This window comes from Sycon ciliatum, chromosome 7 (assembly GCF_964019385.1).
Source record: "Sycon ciliatum chromosome 7, ocSycCili1.1, whole genome shotgun sequence".
Lineage (NCBI taxonomy): Eukaryota > Metazoa > Porifera > Calcarea > Leucosolenida > Sycettidae > Sycon > Sycon ciliatum.
The window spans coordinates 1,886,184-1,914,008 of record NC_088649.1 but is presented as its reverse complement, the minus strand read 5'-3'; the positions used below and the strand labels follow the sequence as shown (position 1 = coordinate 1,914,008).

At 48.5% G+C, this 27,825-nt stretch overlaps 1 protein-coding gene across 1 annotated transcript; it reads right to left on the bottom strand.

Moving 5' to 3' along the window:
* Nucleotides 1-83: 83 nt before the first annotated feature.
* LOC135821284 (A-kinase anchor protein 10, mitochondrial-like) lies at nucleotides 84-27,397 on the bottom strand. Its single transcript, XM_065334339.1, has 18 exons — nucleotides 27,104-27,397; nucleotides 24,412-24,487; nucleotides 23,027-23,383; nucleotides 21,601-21,722; nucleotides 20,541-20,594; nucleotides 19,495-19,502; nucleotides 18,436-18,579; nucleotides 17,764-17,883; nucleotides 17,159-17,549; nucleotides 15,172-15,355; nucleotides 14,204-14,327; nucleotides 12,891-13,033; nucleotides 9,514-9,664; nucleotides 8,724-8,904; nucleotides 6,888-7,041; nucleotides 6,403-6,482; nucleotides 4,771-4,835; nucleotides 84-1,507 (listed from the first exon to the last, which is right to left on the bottom strand). Exons 1-18 carry the CDS (start codon nucleotides 27,126-27,128, stop codon nucleotides 1,352-1,354), a joined length of 2,535 nt encoding a protein of 844 aa, XP_065190411.1. The 5' UTR covers nucleotides 27,129-27,397; the 3' UTR covers nucleotides 84-1,351.
* Between the last annotated feature and the right edge of the window lie 428 nt (nucleotides 27,398-27,825).

Genomic DNA, 27,825 nt, shown 5'->3' with positions numbered 1-27,825 from the left:
AAAACACCCCTCCAAAACCATTTTTACACATACAAATGCCCCCCCCCCCCCACACACACACACATACGATCATACTTGGCAAATTTGGCAAAGACATTCTGTGGAAGGATTCAAAAGTGCGTGGCGGGTAAATACACGTGAGAAAAACCAGGAAAACCGAGGAAACCGTCATGCCAAGACCAGCTTGGCATCTTTGAGAGCAGTAGACTGTAATACCCGACCAGGATCAGGGTTAGGTAAATAAACTGGGGCAGGTCGGGGCAAAAAGGACAATAAACTGGGGCAGGTCGGGGCATAAAGGATGGGGAGTAATGAGAAATACAATACAATTGCTAGCGGTCGAGCACACACAGGCGGGGGCGGGGGAATATGTAAGAGTTCACGACGAAACTGTGAAAGGTTCAAATCGAAAAATACAGTCTCCAAAATGCCTGGCACAAAGCAAAGTCAGAGAGAAAAGCGCGCGATTAAAATGCTGAAAATCAACGAGATAGCAAACGCTGTGCTAAATAAATATTAAATAATCTCTCGTAGCCGACGCTTGAGACTCTTTGTGTCTGGGGCCAAATATAGGATAATGGAGGGCTGGGGTTGGAAACAAAGGCCAAGAGAATAGTTACACACACACACACACACACAAACACACACAAACACACACACACGTACACAGCGCCAAAACAGTAACAGCACCAGCAGTAGCAGCCGAAGACAACGTGTGATTCCTGGTGTGTGTGTGTGTGTGTGTGTGTGTGTGTGTGCGTCTGTTTTCGCGTCCGTGTGAACGTGGGGATAAATTGTTACACAGAATGTAACGTGTGTAATATACATTGAAGCTAATATGAAGTAGAAACGAGCAAAACTAAAACGACAAGGAGAAAATCACGACGAAGACAAACACACACACACACACACACACAACAACAACAACAACAACAACAACAACAACAACAACACAACAACAACGGAAGGCAGGGACAAGAAACACTGATGGTCCGTGGCCTGGTTATCTGGCCGTTCGACGGATGAAATCCAGCGGACAAAGGGGCATAGTTACGACGGATTAAGTCCAGCAGACAAACGGACATAGTTTCGACGCATCGGCAGACGGTAATGGCATCGTAGGTTTACCATGGTAGAGAGTTACCATGACAGGGAGTTACCATGGCAGCGAGAACTCCTGCTGTTAGAGTGGGAAACGGGGCCACCACTGTGTGTGCATGTGTGTGTGTGTGTGTGTGTGTGTGTGTGTGTGAGAGAGAGAGAGAGAGAGAGAGAGAGAGAGAGAGAGAGAGAGAGAGAGAGAGAGAGAGAGAGGGAGAGAGAGAGAGAGAGAGTGAGAGGAGCAGAGCCGTCAGTCACTGAGCGCAGCCACGCCAACCTCTGGCGATGTTTGCCCAACATCATAAGGAGCTGCCGCCTGCAATATCCACGCGTCCGTTTGACCGGTTTGTCGCATGATGTTGGTGACCACCATGCGAGCAACGCGCGACGCCATCTCCTGTCTCTCCTACAACAGAGAACACGACGGAAGAAGAGCACAAAAAGCAGGTCACTTCAGATTCTACTGTTCAGGCAGAAAACATAGTGGGTGAACAATTTCGTACAACTCCAAAGAAAGGGTGTTGGTGCCATTGGAAATTTATTCCATGGACCACCGTATTGTAACTCGGATACTGAGCCAGTAATAGCTGAGCCGGCATTCCTTGTTGCCGTGGGACATAGCTTGTGCACATTTTCGCTGCGCTCACCTTCCCCTCTTCGGTCCTACGTAACCATGAACCTTCCAAGTGGTCATCCCTCAAATAAAGAAAATAATAATAAGTTGGAAGGCTGTGGGTTTGCGCACTGGAGGTGTGTTGGAGCTAGGTCTGGGGTCGCTGAATGTCTCAGTAGCCTGTCACTTTGTGCCCTGTTATCGCACTTTCTGACTGTCTATCATCCTGTTACAGCCGTGGGTATTTGATGCATAACTCGTTCTCATGTATTCTCTTTTCTTTTTTTTAGACCACCGTATTTCCCCGAATAGGTATGTAAGACGCACCTTTTTACATTTCACTTCAGGCCCAACAAAGGGGCTGTGACTTAAAATCGAGCGTAATTACTTCGGAAATGAATATGTCGAAACAATAATCATGGCATGGACCTGGAAATGAGGTTGCGACTTACAATCGGAGAAATACCGCTCCCATAGAAAAGTTGGAGAAATTGACGTTAGTCCGGCATATCATTTAGTCCGAAATCTCCTTGGGCGAAAAGGACGAAAATGAATTCCACACGAATATTTCTGCTTACACAGCTGGATGTGGCAAATGGGATTTAGGCCTTTGGCCTCTGGTTGGTGGATCTGATCTATCCTCCCCCACCGTTTAGGAGCCGCATCTGACGCCTGATCATGGGGTGGTGGCGTCCCACGGAAGCGGAAAGGTGCTCCTTGACCAGGGAGTTGTATGACTCCTTGTTCTTGACCTGCCCGGTACGCCAACCCGTCGAATTTTTTATTTTACACAGCAAGAGCAGAAACGCATGCTATTGCTGAACAGCCACCTATAAAGGCATGTCTCTTAGTTTTAACCGCCTCTTCACCAATCACATGATACAAAATAACAAAACTGTTACTAACAAACGCGGATGTGCATGCGGATCATGCTCACCTGCTTGTCACACGCTGCTACCGTGTAAACGTGTAAACTGGCTAATGTTACTGGCACGTATTGATGTTTGCTAATTTTGCGACAAGAGCATGATGCTAGTATTAAGGCCGATTCACAATACAACTTTCTGCGACTCGACACGCGATTTGCGACAAGAAACTGCCAGTCGCGAGCTGTCGCAAGCTATCGCAATGCACCTGTCGCAGAAGTTGAAGAAAGTTCAACTTTTGCGACATGCAACACGCGACATACACAAATGGAGTACAGTTTCGACCCTGGGTGCACGTGCATAGTACTACTTGTGCATGAGGATGTCGCAAACATGAAGAATATTGTGAACCGTGTGTCGCTGTCGCAGCTCGTCGCATGTGTCGCAAGTTGCATGTCGCGTCGCAGAAAGTTGTATTGTGAATCGGCCTTTAGCCACCGTGAAATCAAACTTCAACAATGAGTGTATGTGTGCTGCCATAGTGCTCCGCGATCATAAGCCATCGTAAACCCGCTGGTTCTGAGAGACCGCGAAAATTTAGCGACGCGAATATTGAGCGGTTTACAGTATGTAGGAGAGAGCTGAGGCTAAAATGAAGTTATAGGAACGAAAAAGGACCCAGGAACTACAAGTTAGGCTATAGATGTCCTGTCCACTAACACCATCAGTTACTGCACAATCAGCTCGTGCGATAACATTGCACGGCACCGACCGACGGTACTGACGTTCCACAACTAACTGCAAAATTAATCGACATGAGCAGATAGTCCAGAAACTGGTGGTGTTAGTGGACAGTATAGCGTAACTTGTAGTTCCTTGGTCCTGTTTCGTTCCTATAAAATCATCCTTGGCTCTTGATCCGAATCAGAAATGAAGTCAATGTCATTGCTTGGTACACTGCAGGCTAAATTCACAATCGCCTACAGGGTTCTGGGCAGGTAAAAATAGTAGGGGGCGGGCAGGGGAACATTGACCCAGTAACCTATTCTTTCCATTGTCTTGCAACCCAAAACGCAACCTACTAGTGTCCCAACTTTACCCCAGACAAGTGTCCCAATTTTACCCCAGACAAGTGTCCCAATTTTACCCCAGACAAGTGCCCCAATTTTACCCCAGACAAGTGTCCCAACTTTACCCCAGACAAGTGACCTAACTTTACCCCAGACAAGTGTCCCTTTTGAACCCTCTGCTTGTGGCTATAAACTGGACTTGTGTTGAATGAGCTGAAAAACCCACACAGGGAAGTGTCCTTGCTGTGCTATTGTGTTAATGCTTCATGCATTTGTTCGGCTGAGAGCGTGGCATGGTGGTGACAGGTTGAGAACGTAGTAAATTGGAGTATGGCCGAAAGCTCTGCCACAATATTTTCAAATGAGTAGGGGGCGCCACTTTTTCACAGGAGGACGCTCATGTGCCCCCTACCCTCTTTTGGCTAGAACCCTGGACCATTCAAACCTTGCAAGAACTTGCTCTCATCATGATCAACAAAGTCAGAATTCACAAATTGAAACTTCCAATCAAACCGGGAAAATTACCCTCTGAAAGTTGACTTTCCTGCAAATTCTGAAATAATGTGGATTTTGAATTTTTCCGGGGGATTTACAGCAGAGTAGCTGGGACTTTCCCCAAATCAGGCCAAATTGAAAATCCAGATGACAGGCTAGAATATCGTGCAGAATTTCAGTGCAGTCACGGCTAGAGTAGATATAGAATGGATCTCGAGTCACTGCTATCTTTGTACATCATGTGCACATGATAAATAGGAAAGAAGAAAACACCGGCCCTGGACTCTGCTCTGTGCTGACAGTCCGTTCAACCTTGCCACGTTTTAAACCAGGACACCTATATCACATGTACCGTATTTCCCCGAATACAAGTCTTATCTTTTTGCACTAAACTTCAAGGGCAAAGAAGGGGATGCAACTTACAATCGAGAGTAACATCCTACTTATATGCATGTTTCGAAACAATGTGGTTCAAACCTCAAAGTGGGGGTGTGACTTATAATCGAGTGCGCCTTGCAATCGGGGAAATATGATATACAACGGTAATTGTCTCTCATGTAAATGTACACAAATGTTTTGGTCCAAAACAGGCCGATTGGACAGCCTATGCCGAGCCATAACTTACGGAGTCTTCAACATACGTATTCATCATGCGCTGTACGGCGTGCGACACACGTTGACGAAGTGTCACTGTTACAACAACAACAAGCACAACCACCAGCATCACCACCAGCATCACCACCAGCATCACCACCAGCATCACCACCAGCATCACCACCAGCATCACCACCAGCATCACCACCAGCATCACCACCACCACCACCAGCATCACCACCAGCATCACCACCAGCATCACCAGCATCACCACCACCACCACCAGCATCACCACCACCACCAGCATCACCACCACCACCACCAGCATCACCACCACCACCACAACCACCACCACCACCACCACCAGCATCACCATCACCACCACCAGCATCACCACCACCACCAGCATCACCACCAGCATCACCACCACCACCACCATCACCACCAGCACCACCAGCACCAGCACCAGCACCAGCATCACCAGCACCACCAGCACCAGCACCAGCATCACCAGCATCACCACAACCACCAGCATCACCACAACCACCAGCATCACCACCAGCATCACCACCAGCATCACCAGCACCAGCACCAGCATCACCAGCATCACCAGCATCACCAGCATCACCAGCATCACCACCACCACCACCACCACCACAACCAGCATCACCACCACCACCACCACCACCACAACCAGCATCACCACCACCACCACCACCACCAGCATCACCACCACCACCAGCATCACCACCACCACCACCATCACCACCACCACCATCACCACCACCACCACCACAACAAGAACATTAGAACAAGGATAACACAATGTGAAATAAACACAACGCACACACGCCCGGGCGCGCACACACACACACACACACACTCACACATAAACACGCACACACACATACACACGCATATACAGTCGTCCCTCTCTAATCCGGCACTTGTTTATCCAGCACCCTTGCAAACCAGCACACTTTCTGGCAAAACGGATTTTTCGGTTCATTTTCTACACTTTAATCCGGCACTTGAATTCCGCCTCCAGCAGCGATTTCCTGCAACAAATCACTCAAACCGTACATAATTCGATTTTCTAATCCAGCAGTTGTACATCGCATACTGTCAGGGAGCATTGTACTTCGAAGTAACATACACAATACATGTAACATACACTTGGGAATATCCTACGCCAGTGCATAGGATATTCCCAAGTGTATGATAAAGACATGCATTCCACAAAGTACTTGGATTGACACAGGAAATCCCTACGTTTTGACGCACGACACAAACATGTATGTTAACAGGTGGGCCGGGTTGGAGGGCAGGATTTGATAATCCAGCACCCTTGTTTATCCAGCAGAAAAAAAACGTTGCAAAAGGTGCCGAATTAGAGAGGGACGACTGTAGTACACAGCTAACCATACAGAGGCGAGGTGAAGCAGTGATTCTTGTATTGAGACAATACATTCTCGGACAACACAAATCTCAGTATCAGTCTCCGGCAAACACAAACACTCTTTGGCTTGAGGAGGGGGGGGGGGGGGCTGGACACTGTCCGATGGCTGAGCTCACACCAGTCCCTCCAGTGTTGGGCAAGCTCTCACACACACACACACACGCACGCACACACAAACACAAAATTATATATATCGAGTCTCACCCCTGATCTCCTTGGCGTCCGGATACGGCTCAATCTCAGACACATACTCCCCAAGCTCAGTGATGTATGCAAAGTTAAGCCTGATGTCCAAACACTCACACACACACACACACACACACACACACACACACACACACACACACACACACACACACACACACACACACATGCACACACGCACAAACATCTTTAGTTAGGGAGGAGAAACAGACCTACATGTAGTGACAGAATGTCCTGATCTGACAGAAAAACAATTGCACAATCACTCAGTCAAAATCAAGAATATGATCAGGTGTTCAATTCTTTCCTGGCCACAAAGAGAGAGAGAGAGAGAGAGAGAGAGAGAGAGAGAGAGAGAGAGAGAGAGAGAGAGAGAGAGAGAGAGAGAGAGAGAGAGAGAGAGAGAACTCCAAGACACAACACACAAACAGGCACACCCCAACTCGTCACTAGAGATGGAGTGCCTGAGAGCTGCTTCCACTCACGCTTGTTTAGGCCGTCTCCACAAAGCATCAGGATCTTCTCCACAATCGATGCCCATGGCCGCTTCGGTGAAATGGCTCAGCACATTCTCAGCGCTTAGCGACTCGTGTGCACTTCTCTGCGTGGTGTACTCGCGTCTTTCAGAACTTGGACTGCCTGAAAACACACAGACAATATCCATGTACACACACACACACACCTCAGACCTCAGACCTGCCCATCGCAAAAGCGATGATAGCGAACAGCTATGTTAGACATAGCAACTTGTGCTGGGATTACATCATTCAACAGCTTGCAAGGCTGATGAATTGACCGCCACTATTTTTAGCCTGAAGTCACACACACACACACACACGCACACGCTCTCACATACACACACACACACACACACACACACACACACACACACACACACACAAACACGCATACGCACACCCACGCAAATGCAAAAGAATACACACACACACACACACACGCACACACACGCACACATCAGACACACATGACAGGGGAGAGCATGCACCCTTGTCTTGAACAACTAGTTAGCACAGTCAACAAACACACAACAAGGAAAGCTATGCTCTGCGCCTGTGTAATGTTGTAATGTTGTGTAACTTGTGATGCTATGATGCCGTGATGCTATGATGCCGTGATGTTGTGATGTAGTGATGTAGTGATGTAGTGATGCCGTGATGTTGTGATGTAGTGATGTAGTGATGTTGTGATGTAGTGATGTAGTGATGTAGTGATGTAGTGATGTAGTGATGCCGTGATGTAGTGATGCCGTGATGTAGTGATGTCGTGATGTAGTGATGTAGTGATGCCGTGATGTAGTGATGTAGTGATGTAGTGATGCCGTGATGTCGTGATGTAGTGATGCCGTGATGTAGTGATGTCGTGATGTAGTGATGCTGTGATGTCGTGATGTAGTGGTGTCGTGATGCTGTGATGCTGTGATGTCGTCATGTAGTGATGTCGTCATGTAGTGATGCTGCGATGTTGCGGTGATACAGTAATGCAGTGATGTCATGATTGCAGTGATGCAGTAATGCAGTGATGTCATGATGTAGTAATGCAGTGATGTCATGATGTAGTAGTGCAGTGATGTCATGATGTAGTAATGCAGTGATGTCAGCAATGTTTACACTCTGTGTGTACGTACTGGCAAATAGGGGTGTCATCGGGTAGTAGGGTACCCGTGCTACCCGTAATTCAAGCTGGTATTTGGGTAGCAGTTTGCTCCTGAAAACCCGATAGGGTAGTTGGAGTAGGGTATTTTCACAAGGGTGTATGTAAGAATCACGGCTATGTGCTTACTGTAAACTTTCTATGCACACCCACTGTCCAAACTATGTTAAAATATACCCGATTGGGTAGCCGTGCTGCCCGGATAGAAATACCCGGATTCGTTACCTGACCAAACCCCTACCCGTTGCAGTCCTACTCGCAATGCCTCGCCAAACAGCAAACAGACATTGTCAGCACCTGTTCTCACTTAGTCACAGGATAGGTGTGAACAATGCCTATCTGCACCCCCCACCCCTTCCACCTGCACCCCCCCCCCCTCCCCCACCTGTACCCCCTCCCCCACCTGTACCCCCCCTCCCCCACCTGCACCCCCCCCCCCCTCCTCCCACCTGAACCTTCCCCCCCCTCCCCCACCTGTACCCCCCTCCCCCACCTGCACCCCCCCTCCTCCCACCTGCACCCTCCCCTCCCACCTACCCCCCCCCCCCCTCCTCCCACCTGAACCTCCCCCTCCCACCTACACCCCCATCCAACCTGCACCCCCTCCCCTCCCACCTGCACCCCTCCCCCTGTAATCTGGATCTTCTTACCATGCGAATGCTGACCGTCAGCTGACAGCAAGGAATGGTGATGGTGATGGTTTTGATGCTGGTGGTGATGTTGCCCGGAAAGGGTTTGCTGGTCGGCCCGTCGATGCTCGCTAACCGAGTTGACAAGTTTGGAGAGGAAGTTGAAGTAGAGGCCAGAAGTCAGGAACAAGGGTAAATAGTCCTGTCGGGTGAGGCAACATGAAACAGCGAGCAGACATGTACAGGCACATAAAGACACACACAGACATACAGACACACATAAACACACACAGACACACACGGACATACACGTGGTCACACACGGACACACGTATACGTACAGAGCTGAGTAAAGACACAGCAAGACAGAATTGAGTGACGACCGAGTGGAAAGTTAGATAGATAGATGGAATCCTTAAATAAATAAAAACAAATACAAGTAGATAGTCACTGGTTCGAGGGAAAGATACAAACGGGAAAAGTCTGAAGAAAAATTGACTGTCACCACCTGGACTTGAACCAGGGACCCTCACTTGTAGCCAGCGATGCTCTCACCACTGAGCTATGGTGCAATCGTCATCCCAGCAGACCATTCAACATTTTCCTCAGACTTCATAACTCACACTTCCTGTGAGTCCACAAATAGATAGATAGATAGATAGATAGATAGATGGGTAGATACAGATACAGCTAGATAGAAAGAGAGAAAGCAAGAAAGAGAGAGAGAGAAGAGAGAGAGAGAGAGAGAGAGAGAGAGAGAGAGAGAGAGAGAGAGAGAGAGAGAGAGAGAGAGAGAGAGAGAGAGCAGTACCTGTTCTAGAGTGGAGTACACATGGTACATAGGCAGTGCGAAACAATCTGCTTGTGGCCCATCCTGGTTTTCGCAGCAAATACTCATCTCCACGGCAACACGCACTTCGTCACCAAGGTGCAGCGGGGACGTGGCTTGTAGCGAGAAATACCTGAACATGAAAACAAACACACACACACAAACTTGTTTGTACTTGTTGCTCACTGCCAAAACTGGTCACGTGGGTCTCCCGGGAAAGGGGAGAGAGACCCAAAAGGAATCTTGGAAAGATGACTCAATTGCCTATTGAATCGCCCAACGGCCGACACCCCCTGAAATCCCCAAAACTCTGGGTGGACTTGAAAATGATCCCACTTATGGGCTCACCACACCTCAGTAAGTGGGTGAGGACAAGGTGGAGAAAAAGGATTGACAGCATCAGGGTATCCGTCCCAGGATCCAACTGCAGTTACCCCTGCCCCCAGTGAAGGTAATACTTGCTACTAGTGTGGGTGGCTAAATCAGAGTGGCTCTGATACAAGCTTCACTAGCACCATGATTACACAAGAGTTAATCTAGCCAGAAGTAGTCCATGGTTAAATGGCCATCCGTTATTATCGATCTTTTTCACGAAACGAAAAAGTTTCGTTTTATATGGGTGGGTGGGTAGTGACCGGTTTCGTTTCGAAAAAACATCGAAAGCGGAAAAATCAACGCGCACTGCATGCATTGATGCATGCATACAATTGTGTACTTCGAAGTAGATCGACAGTACGTCGCGCGGCCAGGCAAGTGCTGCATATGGATGCACTGATACCACTCTGTACTCAGTGCAGTCGTGAGTTACTTTCGTCCTCGGATGACTTCTCCGACGAGGACCTAGCAGTCATTCGCTCTGGGACCGACGACAGATAGATATATACTTCGTTCCAGCCGCCGATGCAAGAGAATTTCGAATTACAGAGCGGGGCGCACGCCAAGTAAATTCTCACGCAAATATGGGGAGCGCCAGCCGCTGAAGACGATGTCGTCGTAATGTACCTGGAAGAATCTGATCGTGCTTATGGTGGGGAAGCCATGGAGAGTGATCCCCGTGTCGACACTCGACAGTCTTCCAGAGACGGAAATTTAGGCCATCGACTTTCTACGTACCTGATTGACGGCAGCGCAGCGCGGCGTGTGTGCGACCTTACGGAGCTTTCCGACAGCGATTCTGGGGCGATGCTGCTCTCATTTGCGAGCGAGGCATGACCACTGCAGTCTGTGATAGCTATGGTGTTTGTTTCCGTTCCGAAGTCGACTTGTTTTGGCAGTATCATGCCAATGTCGGAACTCTGACGATTTGCATGTGTACTATTCCCGTGTTTAGACGTAGAGGTGCCAATTATTTAGCAGCGTATGTGTGTGGTAGGTGAAAATAAATGGTTCCATGGTCAAGAAGTAGTACTAGACTTCCAAGAAAACATAACTGACTTGCACAATCATACAAAATGTGGCCTCGCCGTGAGTTATTGGCATCCTTCTAACATGTTACTTGCCGGTCAAGGGTTAATAGTGCTTGCATGCGAAGGATATGTGTGTGTTGTAACAGCCAATCAAGATCATTTTCTGCACAAAGTCTCAAGTCAATTAATTTTTTCGTTTCAGGGGGGTGGGTGGGTGGGAGTGAGTCATAACTAAACTTTTTCGTTTCGTGAAAAAGATCGATAATTACGGATGGGCCCTAACAGGTATGTATACTTCAAATAAAAAGTATATGAACCCTGAAACCAACAAAGGTGGCCACACACACACACACACACACACACACACACACACACACACACACACACCACACACACACACACACACACACGTTCACACACATACACACCCACGAATACACGTATCAATAATGTTCCTAGGGTTCCCTGTAAAAAGGCGTCGCCGCCTGTTGGGAATTCCCCTGGATAAGGCAGTCAATTGACCGTGGATAAGGCAGTCAAAAACATTTTTTTTAATTATTTACTTTTTTTACCAGGCGTGGGCCATCCCCTGATCATAGGTGCCAAACATTTTACGTTTTTCATCTATTTTGTCTACAGTGTAATAAAACGTTTTGAGGATCAAAAAATAAAAAATAAATGAAAAAAATAAAAAATAAGGCAGTCAACTGACCCTGGATAAGGCAGTCAACTGACCCTGGATAAGGCAGTCAACTGACCCTGGATAAGGCAGTCAACTGACCCTGGATAAGGCAGTCAACTGACCCTGGATAAGGCAGTCAACTGACCCTGGATAAGGCAGTCAACTGACCCTGGATAAGGAGACCACCTGCACCACACCACCTGTCCCCTGAAAGGTCGGCGCTTAGACAGGTTTCACGGCATACCGTGTACGTATGGAGGCTCACCCACGTTCTGCCAGAACGTGGGTGAAAATCTGAATGGAGCGCATTGTGCAAGCTGTGAGGGTGCTCAGCTGAAGAAGTTTCCGAAGCACGAAATCAAAATATTCGATGAGCTTCGAAGCTTCGTCTTTGACCAAGTTTGGGCCTCTTGCTTCAGGCTTTTGTTTGCTCCGTGTGACTAAAACAACATTGCGAACGTGGGTCCATGAACTTTACGTGAATCAACAACTTCCCGTATCCGTTACGTGGGACTAAACCGCCCTAATATTCATAAACAAAAACCTGACAAATTCTAGTTGTTTTTCGGGCTAGAACATCTCCCCACAAGTTGGGTTGCCAGTAGAGTGGGTCCACATGACTTCAAAACCGGAGTGGTGAATTGGCGTACGCTTTGTAAAACACGTTTCAGCGGTCACCATGCCAAGGAGGGGATAGAGACTTAGTGATACAAGACGGCACAGCAGTCACCATGCCAAGGAGAGAGAGACCCAGTCACGCAAGACGGCACAGCGGTCACCATGCCAAGAAGGAGAGAGAGAGAGACCCAGTCACGCAAGGGGTCGTCGTAAAAGGTTTTTTTGTCGTCCCTGAAACGAACATCGTTCATTTCGTACTCGGACGCCTCCCCTCCCTCTGAAACGAACGCAGCTTGGTACGCTGGACGACGAAAATCGCATGCATGTACACCAGATTTGTACACAGTGTCAGTCGACTTGCGATTTCGGCTCGCATCCACCCCCCCCCCCCCCCAAACGAATGATGTGCGTTTGAGGGATGACAAAAACTTTTGCGATGACCCCTAAGAGGGCGCACTACTGCGCATGCACAAGAAGAAAGCCTGCAGCAAACTCGGCGTGCACTACAGCAAGGTGTACAAACCGAATCGGGCGATAAGGATGCGTTTCGATAGCATAAACAAATCGGGAGATCGCCGCCTGGTGGTGGGGAGATTTGGCACATCGGGGCAACAATGGAGGATGCAGCAGTTCAAACAGTTTCAGGCACTCACCGTTCATAGATGGCCATGGCGTCGTTGAGTGCACGTGAACCTACGTATGTCCCACTGGCAATCTGATCTTTCAAGTCCAGCTGAAAACTGTTAGCCAGGGTCCAGAAGTGAAATAGGGTAAGAGCACCTTCTTGTTCAATGAACTGAACGGCAGACAAACACACATACGCAAACACAAACACAGACACGCAAACACAAACACGCAAACACACACGCAAACACAGGAACAAGCACAAACACACACGCAAACACATGCGCAAACACAAACGCAAACACAGACACAAATACAAACACAGGAGCAAGCACAGACACAAACACAAACAGACACGCAGACACATACGCAAACACATACGCAAACACATACGCATATGCAAACACATACACAGACACAAGTAAGAACAAACACGACAACGGTGATATTGTGTAACTTGTAAAGGACGCCTATGCTGAGCAGAATTTGCTTCTGGCGTGTGTCAGGCACTGTCACACAGCTTCACTGACACCGTGTCATCATGTGATCAGCTGTTCAGTGCTGTCGGTCACCGAAGAACTGGAGGGAGAGGGGGGGTGTCAGCCTACTAGCCTAGACCATTAGTAGTTCACGCACAGTCGAGTCACTGTGTATACATTGGTATGCTGTGAGTCACCGTGTATACATTGGTATACTGTGCTTGGTGACATTCCAGACTGGCCGTTCTTCGGTACCCGACAGTACTGTAGAAGAGAATGGGTCAACATCCTGTCAAGTACTGTAGAGGCAGAACATTTCCTCGGTCAATAATTACGTCCAACTCCAAAGAAAGGGAGTTCGTCCGGTTGAAAATTTCGTCCATGGATCGTAAGAGTGTATAGAAAAGCTGGAGAAATCGACATTAGTCCGGCATTTAATTTAGCCCAAAAGCTCCTTGGACGAAAAAGACGAAATTAAATTCCAGACGAATAGCTCTGCTTATACAGTACAAGCAGTGCAGCAACTTGCACAATCCCCAATACCGCCGCCATCGACAACACCACGCGAGGGATCACACCATTCAACAGGCCAGGTGGACAGTAATGATAGTTTGCAGACGGTGCATGCAACGGATGTAAGCACGTCACACACTCACTGAGTGCTGCAAGGACTCTAAATCTGCTTGTTCCAACACTATTCATGAAAGCTTTCACTTCATCCGGAAAATGTGTAACAATGACATAAGAATGGCGTTGCCCACAAAAGGCCTAATGCCCCCCCCCCCCCCCCCCCCCACCCACACACACACACACACATGTACACACAGCCACCCACACACATCCACACACAGCATAGGTCTTACCTCAGTGAAGACCATAGCAGATATATGACCCAGCATTATGTCTGACATGCGTAGTGTGGTACTTGTCAGGATCTCGATGACAAACTTGCAGTAGAAATGACTCTTCAAAAACGGATGGTAATAGCTGCAGAGAACAACAACAGCGACAACAACAACGACAACAACAACGACGACAACAACAGCAACAACAACAACAACAGCAACAGCAACAACAACAACAACAACAACAACAACAACAACTTTCTCTTATTGGCCACAGGCCATCGTGAGAATAAAAGATTTCAAACTTAAGCCAAGAAGCAGACAGTGATACACAATCCACATTATCTCCCACGGCAGGGTTGACTGGTTCAAACGGATTCGATATCGCTCGATGCAAGACGTTTGCACATGTATGGCGTGTAACAATCATCGCTGCACACATGTACATGTACACGTAGTACTTCGACATTGATGTAGAATGAGTACGGGCAATACTAAACATGGAGTGATGTATCGATCGTCAATTGACGGCATTTTCAATGTAAGCACGGTCACAGTAGAGATAAGAGTAAATATAAAGATCCCAAGAGTGTGCAACTCCTGATACCTTTTCTATGAGGTTCGTTGACGGCGAAAAGTCACATCGCATGGCGTCGCGTTCCCATTGTACATTTCTTTAGCGAGCAGTGGAGTACTAAAAATAGCACTCACTGACAGAAAGTCACTCCACTTATGGCCCTCCCCAGCATGATCATGGCAGATATTGGGATTGTGCACACGCTGTCCTTCGCTGTACGTAGTACGAAGCGTACATCAAACACGTGATGTGAGTGTTCGCCGTCGGAGACCCTATATGCAGAATTTCACACGCTTGGGAGCTTCTTAGTTGACTCTTGCCAGAGGTGTAAACAAACGGGATTGAATGATTGTGTGGGGTGTGGGGTGCGGATCTCACCAAGAGCTAGAGTCACAGGGCCAAGACTTACTGCTGATCGAGAAGCTGCAATACGGTGTGCTGTGCAGCCGTGAATACCTCCGGTGACACAAAACCATCTTCTTGACAGATACCTAGCTCAATGTCTTGTCGTACTTCAATGGGTATGTTGATGGGCACCTTGGCTTGCATGCTAACATACTGTTTGTAGATAGCTAGGGCATCACGCTGTACACCTGTAAACATTCGTGTCATAGGGTACAATACACACACACACACATACCTTTGACCTTTGACGCCCATCGCCGGAGGCGATGATAGCAATGCTACGGCAGAAGCCATAGCAACTTGTGCTGGGATTGCACCATTCAACAGCTTGCAAGGCTGAAGAATTGACCGTCACTATTCAGCCTGGTCTACACCATACAGCTATTTTGAAGTGACTTTCTCTGGCCAGTGAATCCCTATTTTTGGTCTTTTCAATTTTTTCCCGCACACACATCACACCACATACTCCGGCATGCACTGGCTGTTGGTAACCACCCAGGACAATGAAAGGAAAGTCAGGAAGAGCCTGAGAAGAGAAGAAAGACGTGTGTGACCATAATCGTCGGGAATCGAACCCGCAATCTATCGATTGGAAATCGCTGCACATACCACTGCACCATATGGGACACACACATACACACGCACACACACACACACACACACACACACACACACACACGCACACACACACACAAAATTTCAACAAGAGCTGTCTCAAACGAAGGTCCCTGGTTTGAGTCCTGGTCGTGACAGTCAATTTTTTCTTCAGACTTTTCCCATTTGCATCTTTCCCTCAAAACAATGAAGAGTTGTCTTCTTCAGAAATAATAACTCTGTCTCCTTGTCTGTCTGTCTGTCTGTCTGTCTGTCTGTCTGTCTGTCTATCTATCCGTCAGTCTGTCTGTCTCCCTGTCTGTCTGTCTGTCTCCCTGTCCGTCTATCTGTCTGTATGTCTCCCTGTCTGTCCATCTGTCTTTCCTACGCGTTGCACCACACTTGATTGTGCGTCCTGCTAAACACATTACATGCTCGCCTTCAGAGAAAACTGGAAGAAAGGAGGTACTTAAACTGCCAAGCAATCCACAACAACATGATGATGATGATAATAATCGGAGTATTAGTGAGGTTCTGCTATACGTGAAATGTAGAGAGAAATCACGTAGAGAGCAGGTGTCTCAGTTAGAGTCTACGGCTTCGCGTGTTTTGGATCCAGATTTCTACGCGTAGATGAGGTTCTCTACGCACACGCAAAGAAAACGCGCAAGGATCTGCTGGGTATCGATCAAACGCAGGCAGAAAACTGCCAGATTGGGACGGGGAAATCCCAGTACACATTGCACGTGATTTCTCTACATGAACGCAGAGCAGAACAGGTTGTCTGTACGTTACGGGAACGGGAAGAGAGTTGCCGGGATTCTTTGCGTCGCGTTCCCGTAACTTAGAGCATAACATAACTAATACCACAGAGTCTTGTATTTCAGACTACAGTCAGACCTCGCTTATCCGGTCCTCGTTTATCCGGATCCCTCACCATCCGGAGGAAAATCGTTGGTTACCGATTTACAGCATACGCCATGCATACATACAGTATGCGTCCGATTATCCGGTTCCCTCGCCTATCCAGATATTTTTCTGGAAAACGGATGTGTGCGGTTATGCAAGGTCTGACTGTATCTCATAGTTATAAAAGCCTGTTTTGCAGACTCAGCGGAGGACGTTCAGGTTGGTTGTAACTCGGAGTTCAGAGTTGTTACTCTGAGTTTCATGCCGCTAGGCAATCATCAGACAACTGACAGATTTGAAGCCTGTTTTGAATACAAGCCTGATTTTCAGGACACACAGTCGGCACATAAGCCTGGTTTTAGTGTTGACACACATAGAAATACCTGGTTTAAATAGAAGCCTGGTTTGAATAGAAGCCTAGCTTCTACAGGAATACGCCCCGCTTTGATACGTGACATTACTAATACCTGCGCCCACACATGACTTACTTAGACTTTGCAGTCTTGGCAACATCTCCTGCTTGAACTCCAACATGTCGGAGCGGTGCTGTGCCGGGAACCTCTGGCTGTATTGGTCAGCTGTAGCAGTCTTGCCCTCAGCACCAATCACACCACCATTACTGCCGTCGCTCCTCACGTCGTAGTCCCAAAGCGCGGGATTATCGTCGTCCTCAATAGACTCCACCACAAGAACAGGATCTCCGCGCGCCAAGGAGGCTCTATGAAATCGACCACCAGACACCGTTGTTGGAGGCGACGATGCGTAACATCTCGGCGACAGCTCGGCAGAGCTCGGCGAGTTGCTACGGTTACGATGCACCGCAGAGCCGCCCGATGTAACCTTGGTGACGCTGATGATGCTGCTGGCAATGGTATCAGCCTGTGTAGAACAATGACATCATCACCATCACAATGACATAATCACCGTAACAATGACATCATCACCATAACAATGACACCATCACCATAACAATGACACCATCACCATAACAATGACATCATCACAATCACTATCAGCAGCGTCAACTGCTGCATCAGCAGCGGCATCAGCAGCAGCAGCGGCGGCAGCAAAACAAGGAGAGTGGAGCACATACCTGAGACACCGTGGAAGTACGTGACACAGGAACACTGGTGGTGGTGGAGGAGCCACGATATTTCTCCAAACGATGCAGTGAACTGACACGAAAACTTTCCACTGCCAACCAGAACTGAACCTGAGAGAGAGAGAGAGAGAGAGAGAGAGAGAGAGAGAGAGAGAGAGAGAGAGAGACCGAGAGAGAGAGAGAGAGAGAGAGAGAGAGAGAGAGAGAGAGAGAGAGAGAGAGAGAGAGAGAGAGAGAGAGAGAGAGAGAGAGAGAGAGAGAGAGAGAGAGAGAGACACACACACACACACACACACACACACACACACACACACACACCATGTACCACACACACACACACATACACACACACACACACACACACACACACACACACACACACACACATACACACATATATACACACATACTCAGACATGCCCATCGCAAAAGCGATGGTAGTGAACAGCTATGTTTGACATAGCAACTTGTGCTGGGATTACACCATTCAACAGACTGCAAGGCTGATGAATTGACCGCCACTAAATTTAGCCTGGTCTACACCACACAGCTCACACATACATACACACACACGTGCATACACACCCACACACGTACACACCCACACACGTACACACCCACACACGTACACACACGCACACACACACGTACACACACACTAACCATTGAAGTGCAGCCAACCGACTCTGCGTACTGCAGAAAGTAGGGCAGTGCAGCATTCTGCGACAAGATCTCCATCAGAGAGACGTTGAGACGCGAGGAGTGTGCCGTTGTCACTGTAGGCACTGTGGCTGAATACTGCAGTGACTAAACACAATAACAAGTTTGAAAAAAACAACAGTAAGGAGCTGTCCGGTGCTCCCGTTTGACCCTAACCAAGGGTGTAATCGATTGGCGAATCTGGATTGAGTGCGAGCAGGCGGTGTGGTCCGAGCAACGCTGGCCCAACTGAACAAAACAAGGGTGTAGTACGCAAAATGTACGCATATCGTACAAAGATTCTGTGAAAGCTGTCCAAAAACAGCAAAGTACACTTCCACTCCAGCCACTCCCGGTGTGGGGGCCGGTGTGGTCGGATTCCACTCCAAGTACACCTACTCCGAATTCGATCGGATTCGACCAAACGATCACACTCACTCGGAGCGCACTTGCTCGGGATTCGCCCAATCGATCATGCCCCAACACACTCAGTGAGTGAACCAGAGCAGGAACACCCCCAAAAGAACAGCATTCAGGTTCACCCTGCTCCCGATTGACCCTAACCAACACACTCAGTGAGCGAACCAGAGCAGGAACACCGCCAAAAGAACAGGATCCCGGCTCACCCTGCTCCCGATTGACCCTAACCAACACACTCAGTGAGTGAACCAGAGCAGGAACACCCCAAAAAGAACTGAATTCAGGTTCACCTTGCTCCCGATTGACCCTAACCAACACACTCAGTGAGTGAACCAGAGCAGGAACACCCCCAAAAGAACAGGATCCCGGCTCACCCTGCTCCCGATTGACCCTAACCAACACACTCAGTGAGTGAACCAGAGCAGGAACACCCCAAAAAGAACTGAATTCAGGTTCACCTTGCTCCCGATTAACCCTAACCAACACACTCAGTGAGTGAAGCAGAGCAGGAACACCCCACAAGAACTGAATTCAGGTTCACCCGGCTCCCGATTGACCCTAACCAACACACACACTCAGAGAGCAAAAAGGAATTAGTCTTACCCCGCGAGCTGCACGTCCAAAGAATTGTCCAGTGATGATCAAAGAGCATGAGTACATTACGTCATGATGATCAAAGAGAACGAGTGCATTACATCATGATGAGCATCCACGAGTGCATTACGTCATGGCCAGAATTAATGACACCATCAGCCGAAAATAGGAGACACACAGACAGACATGCAGATTGACACAGACACACAGACACAGACACCCACCCACACATGCACGTGCACACACACACACACACACACACACACACACACACACACACACACACACACACACACACACACACAGATATGAGAACCAGAGTACCACACACCGGAGGACTAAAGTCTATTTTCGAAATATGCTACAACATGCTATGCATATTCCCATCACAGAATGTAACAGCAGAACAAACCATTCAGAAAAACTGAACTATGGGCATTTTCAAACCGAATCTAGGCTGAATTAACCCATAAAAAGCGGTTCTAAATTGAGGCACAGCGGTTTTCAGTACGCATTGTGAAGGTGGTCTAACAAGAGGCTGGGGGAATGAGCCTAATACACGCTGTACTGATGTGCGACATCCCGTAGACCTGGTTGGGTGTTAAGTGTGTAGGACCCTATTGTGTTTATTTCAGACGAAACTTCTTCTTTTCCGGACAAAGACCTAGCTATAATAGTAATCATCGGCCATCCGGCATTATCGACATTTTTCACGGAACGAACAAGTTTAGTTATGACCCTCCCCCACCCACCCACCCCCATGAACTGAAAAATATATTGACTTGACAGCTAGAATAGACTGATGTTTCAGCTATCAATATTTTTCATAACGAAACTCTCCTCAACCCACCCACCCATGAACGAAACCTTTTTCTCTTCGTGAAAAACATCGATAATTACGGATGGCCCCCAAGTACACGGTGTACAGATATCTAAAGTCCGGCTAACTGGTTAACTGGTTAACTGGCTAACTGGTTAACTGGCTAACTGGTTAACTGGCTAACTGGCTAACTGGCTAACTGGTTAACTGGCTAGCTAGAGCAGTGGTAACACACCTGCAGAGAATCCTCCTGTCGCTGAACCCAGCGTATTGTCGTCAGTGAGCGCAGCTGAAACACAGACAGCACGGCAAAGACAGTGAAGTGAACTGGTGGAGAAACATAGGTAGATAAATACACACAAAATGCACAATGGAGTTTGACAGAGTTGCGACAACTCTGTCAAACTCCATTGTGCATTTTGTGTGTATTAGTGCTCCACATTATTGTGTCGAGCCCTCTCCGCTGGCACAAGGAAAGAAGTTTTCCTCCTAGTAGATAGATCGATAGGTAGATAGATAGAGAGATAGATAGAGCGGGGGAGGGATTTTCTCCGATACAGTGGTTCGGTTACTGTGGAGATAAGATGAAACTGGACTCCTCCAGGAGACCAAATAGGCAAAAACGGCAATATAAATGAACAGGCGGAGATATTATGCTTGTGATACGAGCGCGCACCTAATATTATTCATCGCCATAAATGAACATGCACTATAATGAAGAAAAAAATCGACGGGTTCGCGTACCGGGCAGGTCAAGAACAAGGAGTCGTACAATTCCCTGGTCAAGAACCACCTTTCCGCTATAATGAACATTCACTATAATGAACAGTCAGTGCACCTGATCTGGGGAAAGGATTGGCCATGAGACTCGGGCAAGTGAAATACGTTGCAAACTAGATATGTTGTTCTATGCACTGTCCTCTCCGGCGGGAGCAACAACAGCGGACAACTTCACACGGTGCACAGGAAACTGATCAAGACTAGCAAGTACACCCGCAACCGCACAACGCGACAGAGCAGAATGCAGCAGAGCAGAATGCAGCAGAGCAGAATGCAGCAGAGCAGAATGCATCAGAGCAGAATGCATCAGAGCAGAATGCAGCAGAGCAGAATGCAGCAGAACAGAATGCAGCAGAGAAGAATGCAGCAGAGCAGAACGCAGCAGAACAGAACGCAGCAGAGCAGAATCCAGGAGAGAAGAGCCCAACACAAGAGAGAGAGAGAGAGAGAGAGAGAGAGAGAGAGAGAGAGAGAGAGAGAGAGAGAGAGAGAGCAAACCGGAAAGTACCACATACCTGAGTCACCTGCAGTGATCTCGCATCCTTCTTCCACAGTGCCTGGATCTTGCTTGTCCCTTCGTCGCGGCCATTTAAACCAAGCTTTACTACTTGAGGCGGTGGCTGAAGGTAATGTTTCACTGCACAAATCAAATAAACGAAGAATACCACAAGGAAGAGTGTTTGTACCATATAAACTGTTGGTCCATACAATACATGAACACCTCCAACTGTTGTGGAGGCTATCAGGCAACCTCAATAATTTCTTGCCATATCTATACTGCGGGTATGTAATCAAATGTTTGCCTGAGCCTTTTTGTGGGTTCGTAAACGACTTTTAATAGCAGATTACCATGGCACAGCATCCATTTTTGTACTGCCGTGGACATGGAAATCTGGTCGCAGGTCAAGCGGCCCTGGGCGCTGGCCATGCAACCGTGAGTACGCATACGATCAACATGTACACTGACTGTGCATGCTACGTTCTGTACTACGCGCTGAGGGCGCCAGCCACGGTCATTCGATCGGATTTCCACATCCACGCCAGTACTTCTACTGGCTGATTACCTTGAATTGCTCTTCATATTCTGGAACACAATTCGTGGGTTCACAAAATTTAAGGATGCTATGACTATCATCACCAGCAGCACTATCGCCATCACCATCAGCACCAGCATCAGCATCATCACAACCGGCAGCAGCAACAGCAAAAAACTAGCAAAATCATCACCAGCAGCACCACCAGCAGCACCAGCAGCACTATCAACATCAGCACTATCAGTCACCATCAGCATCACCAGCAGCACTATCACCATCAGCATCACCAGCAGCACTATCACCAGCAGCATCACCAGCAGCACTATCACCAGCAGCACTATCACCATCAGCATCACCAGCAGCACTATCACCATCAGCAGCACCACCACCAGCACTATCACCATCAGCAGCACCACCAGCACCAGCAGCACTATCACCAGCAGCACTATCACCATCAGCAACAGCATCAGCAGTGCCAGTAATAGCAATAGGAGTGGCAGCGACATGATGGTGATGGCTATATCAATAGCAGCAACAAGAACACCATCACCACACACCATCACCACACACCAGCACCAGCACCACACATCAGCACCACACACCAGCACCAGCACCAGCACCACCACCACAATCACCACACACCACCAGCACAACACACCACCATCACCACACACCACTACCAGCACCACACACCACACACCACCACCATCACCACACACCACCACCACCATCACCACACACCACCATCACCGCACCACCACCACCACCACCATCACCACCACACCACCACCAACACCACGACAATGACGACGACAACAACAACAACAACAACAACAGCAACAACAACAACAGCAACAACAGCAACAACAGCAAGATATTGATATGAAAACCAAAGGAAAGAACTCACGTTGACGACGTGGATACGACACTGCTCCGCTCTTTAGAGATGGACCATCGCTTGGATTGTTGCCCTGGCAACATGGACTCCGGCGACGTACCTAGCTTAGAGTCTGATCGCGAGTGAGCAGCCACGGGAGATACATTGCTACTGGACGCGCTGTTGCAACTATCGGCCATGCTAAACTTGCGAGGAGACGGGGATGAGTTGGGAGCACTGGCAACGGAGTGAGTGCGCTGGTCACATGTAGCGTGTGAAGCAGCGGCGATGGCGGCTGTGGAGGTGGAGGTGGGGGACGTCGTACAACTAGCGTTGGCATTGGACGCCTGTGCTTCGGAGCTGAACACACGCTTTAGTGGAGCAGAGCTGAGCAAGAACAAGAAAGAGAAATAGCAAATCAGTGTCTGCTCCAGGATTTCAAACCAACCGGGTACACGTGTACCTGGCACAACCATTGCAACCAGGTCAGAGTCGGGTCAGAGTCGGGTCAGAGTCGGGTGGGAGTCGGGTCGGAGTCGGGTGGGAGTCGGGTCGGAGTCGGGTGGGAGTCGGGTCAGAGTCGGGTCAGAGTCGGGTGGGAGTCGGGTGGGAGTCGGGTGGGAGTCGGGTGGGAGTCGGGTGGGAGTCGGGTGGGAGTCGGGTGGGAGTCGGGTCAGAGTCGGGTGGGAGTCGGGTGGGAGTCGGGTGGGAGTCGGGTCAGAGTCGGGTGGGAGTCGGGTACATTCAAGTGCTCCTACTGCATGTACATAAGACTATGATCGGGGAATTGTAAATATTTTAGAGGTCCCTGATGTGCAACGTATTCCCAATCGGGTCACAGGTACCGTATTTCCCCCGATTGTAAGTCGCACCTTTTTTTATACTAAACCTCTAGGGCAAAGAAGGGGGTGCGACTTACAATCGAGTGTGACTTCTTACGTATGTGAATGCATTGAGACGATTTGGTTCGGACGTGAGAATGGGCTGCGACTTATAATCGGGGGAATACGGTAACCCGGTGTTCTTTTTTCAAACGGGTTCAAGTACCTCTCACCCGGGCCACTGACATGGCTGACCCGGCTTTAGAGCAGACACTGCAAACGTGTGCAAGAACTTCAACGTGATACCACACATGTCAGATGAGCAGAAACAGGAACCATCACAAATTGCATTCAGTGAAGATGAAACGGAAGCTACGGAACTGCAGTCACGACCATCCGGTTCTCTGCCCGCCTGCGTGTGTGTGTTTGTGCATGGGAAAGTGTGTGTGTGTGTGTGTGTGTGTGTGTGTTTGTGCATGGGAAAGTGTGTGTGTGTGTGTTTGTGCATGGGAAAGTGTGTGTGTGTGTGTTTGTGAACGTGTGAATGCGTCCGTGTGTGTCTAGGCAGAAGAACCAGCACAGTTGCAAACTTACTTGATGTCTTGAGCCGACGCTTTCCGCTCTTTACGACGAGCTATCAGCGCCTCAAGTCTCTCCTCCGTCTCCTTGTCTGTGCCATTGTGCAGCATGCATACACACACACAGGCACACACACACAGGCACACACACACAGGCACACACACACACACACACACACACACACACACACACACACACATGCACACACACACGAGGAAGAAGAAAAGTGAAGAGACAGGATTCCAGGCTTCATATCAATCTCAACGTCATGACATGTAACACCACACATTCGAAAGTTTGCAGTTCCTCGCGTAAAACATATCAATGCTGGTGTTGGACTTTGCTCGCACACCTGTCACCTTCAGCAAACCTCTGTTTCGTGACAACGCAACGGTGTAAAGAAAATTAAGTTTCTATTGAGAGAGGTGGCCTTTCCACACAGGTCAGCTATCTGATGGTGTTCGTTGAGATACAGTCTGGGTGGTCTCCCAAAGCAGGTGACCTCTCATAGCAGGTGACCTCTCATAGCAGGTGACATCTCTGTACGTGTATATGTGTGTATGCGTACAGTAAAACCTGTCAAGAAGACCACCTGTCCAAGAAGACCACTGAACCCAGGATCAGGGATGCTATTTCCAGTCAAATAACCCTGGATAAGGAGACCACATTTTGAAGGTCCCTTGAGCGGCGGTCCTCTTAGACAGCTGTTTCACTGTACTTCAGTACTGTAAACGTCCGTACTAATAAGTACAGTAGGTATTTACTTTCGAATTTAGTGACCACACCCGTACTAACTTTCGGGCACGAACTGACTTTTGGACCTGACTTGTGTGTAGTGGAGAAGTCATTTTCATGCCGATGTACATGCTACGTGCTGCATGTGCGCACCGTACCAGTACTTATTTCGGGCAGTATGTTTATCGGGCTTGACTTGACTTCAACAGACAGAGCCAAAAGAATGAAGGGGGTATTTCTTTCGCGCAGGTACTTATTTACGGACTTTTACGGTATATTCTGACACATCACATACCGTACAAAATGTACAACCTGATACACGAGCACTATAATAGTGTCAATTCCTGGGCGGGTGCATAGCTCGGCGGGCGCATAGCTCGCATACAGGAGTCGCACGCCCAAGAACGTTGTTTCCAAGGGGTTAGCCCGGGACGTTCTTATTTTTTCAGTAATCTGGCTGCGTTCTGATAGCACGTTCTTAGAAACAGTGCGTACTGGATCATATGTATCCCACAAGCTGCCAGAAAACCAACACCGCCGTTCTTAGCTTCAGGCTGTGTCGTTCTTAGTATTTCAGGCTGGACGTTCTTGGGCTCCACGTTCTTCAGCGAGCGACGCAACTGTAGGAGACGGGGGGGGGGGGGGGGGGAGGGGCACTTGCACTTCCCCTAAACAACTTTCCCTACACAAAATGACCATGATGACATGCACCAGCCATCCTGCAAGTATGAAGCGGCCGTGCCCCCCCCCCCCCCCCCCAAAAGGAGGACGAGCTACGCCCCTACTGCCGGGTGTCAACGGTTGTGAAAGTCCTGGGTGCCAAGTATACACATTGCGTTGGATTTCACCTGACAGTATCATAGTGAAACAAGTCGCACCACCCAGGTGCTGCACCGTGTACAGGTACAAAGTAAAACCCAACCAACACAGGCCAACTCCGGCACACAAGATCTGCGACGTCAGTGTCACCCTGGAAGTTGTGTGAATGCTGAGGGACATGCAGGGGCGTGGGACACGGTACGGTCACTACGGCATTGACCGTACCACTTTTTGTCCCAGGCACCCCGTGGATAAATCAAATGCACTGATCTGGGCTCTAAATTTAAATTTCAAATTTTTTCAGAGGAGCCATCCCAAACCCACAAGCCAATTGTAGTTCAGGTGGCTGACCTGATCACCATAAAAGTGAATACCCTCAGACGCCCCTGACAGGTAATGTGCAAGCTGGGCCAGGCTGCGTAGCTTCATTATTAGAATTGAAGGTACGCACATTATGCAGTATGCAGGTGAGTACACGCGCACGCACACACATGCACACCTCACACATGCGTGTGCGCGCGCACACACACACACACACACACACACACATCACTTGTACTGTCCTTGTTAACTGCCATCAACTGGCCACGTGCGTCTCCCTTTGGGAGAGGGGAGAGAGATGTCTCTCCCTGGCAGCTAAATCAACATGTTGCTCTCGCGCTATTGTACGGTATAAGGAATGGATTGCATACGTATGCATTCACAAGCATGTCACCTATCCAAGTAGTGATGGTGATGCTTCTTGCATTAGACTTCAGGCTGATAATTTTACTCAAACTGTTTAGCCTACACGCGTAGTCAACCATAATAATAATGTTGACACAAAATACTTCAAGCACGTGGCCAAATTCCACATTTTCACATCCATCATCAGCGACATATTAAAATTGAGCCAACCATGATAAATCATGCGATTTCGCCTTCGGTGACCATTGTATTTTGTAATGTATGGGTCATCTGGGGCACATGTGCGAAAAACTAATTACTTGCGTAAGAAACAAACAAAGGCGAGGACAGTGCGAAAAACTGAGGAACTGGCGCAGCAGAAACAGAACTGAACACCAAGACCCAAACGGACAAGCGCTGATGTATCAACAGGAATCTTCAACTCAAATCACACGTTTGCCAAATCAAATTTGTATGGATCTCTCACCTTGCTTCTTGCTGAAGAAAGGCATTTTCAACTCCTTGGCGCTATCCTCCTCGGTTAAAATGGAACGATTTACTTCACCATTATGATGCGATTGTCAGCCCTATCGCCTGCACAGCTTCAGAGTCGGATCAATCCATCCAAGGAAGGACAATATTTTTTCTCTCTGGACCCAGTTCGGCCCTCTGTCCGATAGAATCAGCGTCAGTGCTGTGGAGTGTGGTACGAGCTCGTACTGATATGAGTGCATGCTCTGCCAAGCCAGCAACGCAGTTTCCTTGCATGTTTTGAGAGCAACACCGCGCTGCGCTCGTGTGAGCTGTAGGCCATAGCTGTAGCTAGCCAGTGTAACGCTGCTCTCGATCTTTGACTTTGTTCCTGTCGCGTCGACATGTCGTCGTCGACTCGTCGACTGATGAGTCTGTGCCAGTGCATGGTGTGTGGGGCGTGCATGCTTCAACTGCTTGTACACTTCTACGGCAGCTTGAGTGCGTTGACATGTTTGCGAACTAGTCGATGGTCGACAAACAGTTTTGCGCACGTGCTAGTCTCATTGAGTCATGCATAAAAAGGATCGAATTCGCGAAGTCCAAACTAGTTTCTAACTCCAGATTCGGCCAGGTTATAAGGGGAGTCCAAAATGACTGTGATGATGAGGGTCTCACGCTTTTTATTTTTGTTTGGACTTCCCGTGAACCCACCAGCAGTAAATCGAAGCAAACTCC

Excerpts from the sequence above, each read along its gene's own strand:
- LOC135821284 (XM_065334339.1), bottom strand. The coding sequence starts at position 27,128 with ATGCCTTTCTTCAGCAAGAAGCAAG. Across the intron at positions 23,384-24,411 it reads GCGTCGGCTCAAGACATCAA|CTCTGCTCCACTAAAGCGTG; the intron begins GTAAGTTTGCAA and ends GTTCTTGCTCAG. Across the intron at positions 17,550-17,763 it reads GTACTTCCACGGTGTCTCAG|GCTGATACCATTGCCAGCAG; the intron begins GTATGTGCTCCA and ends TGTTCTACACAG.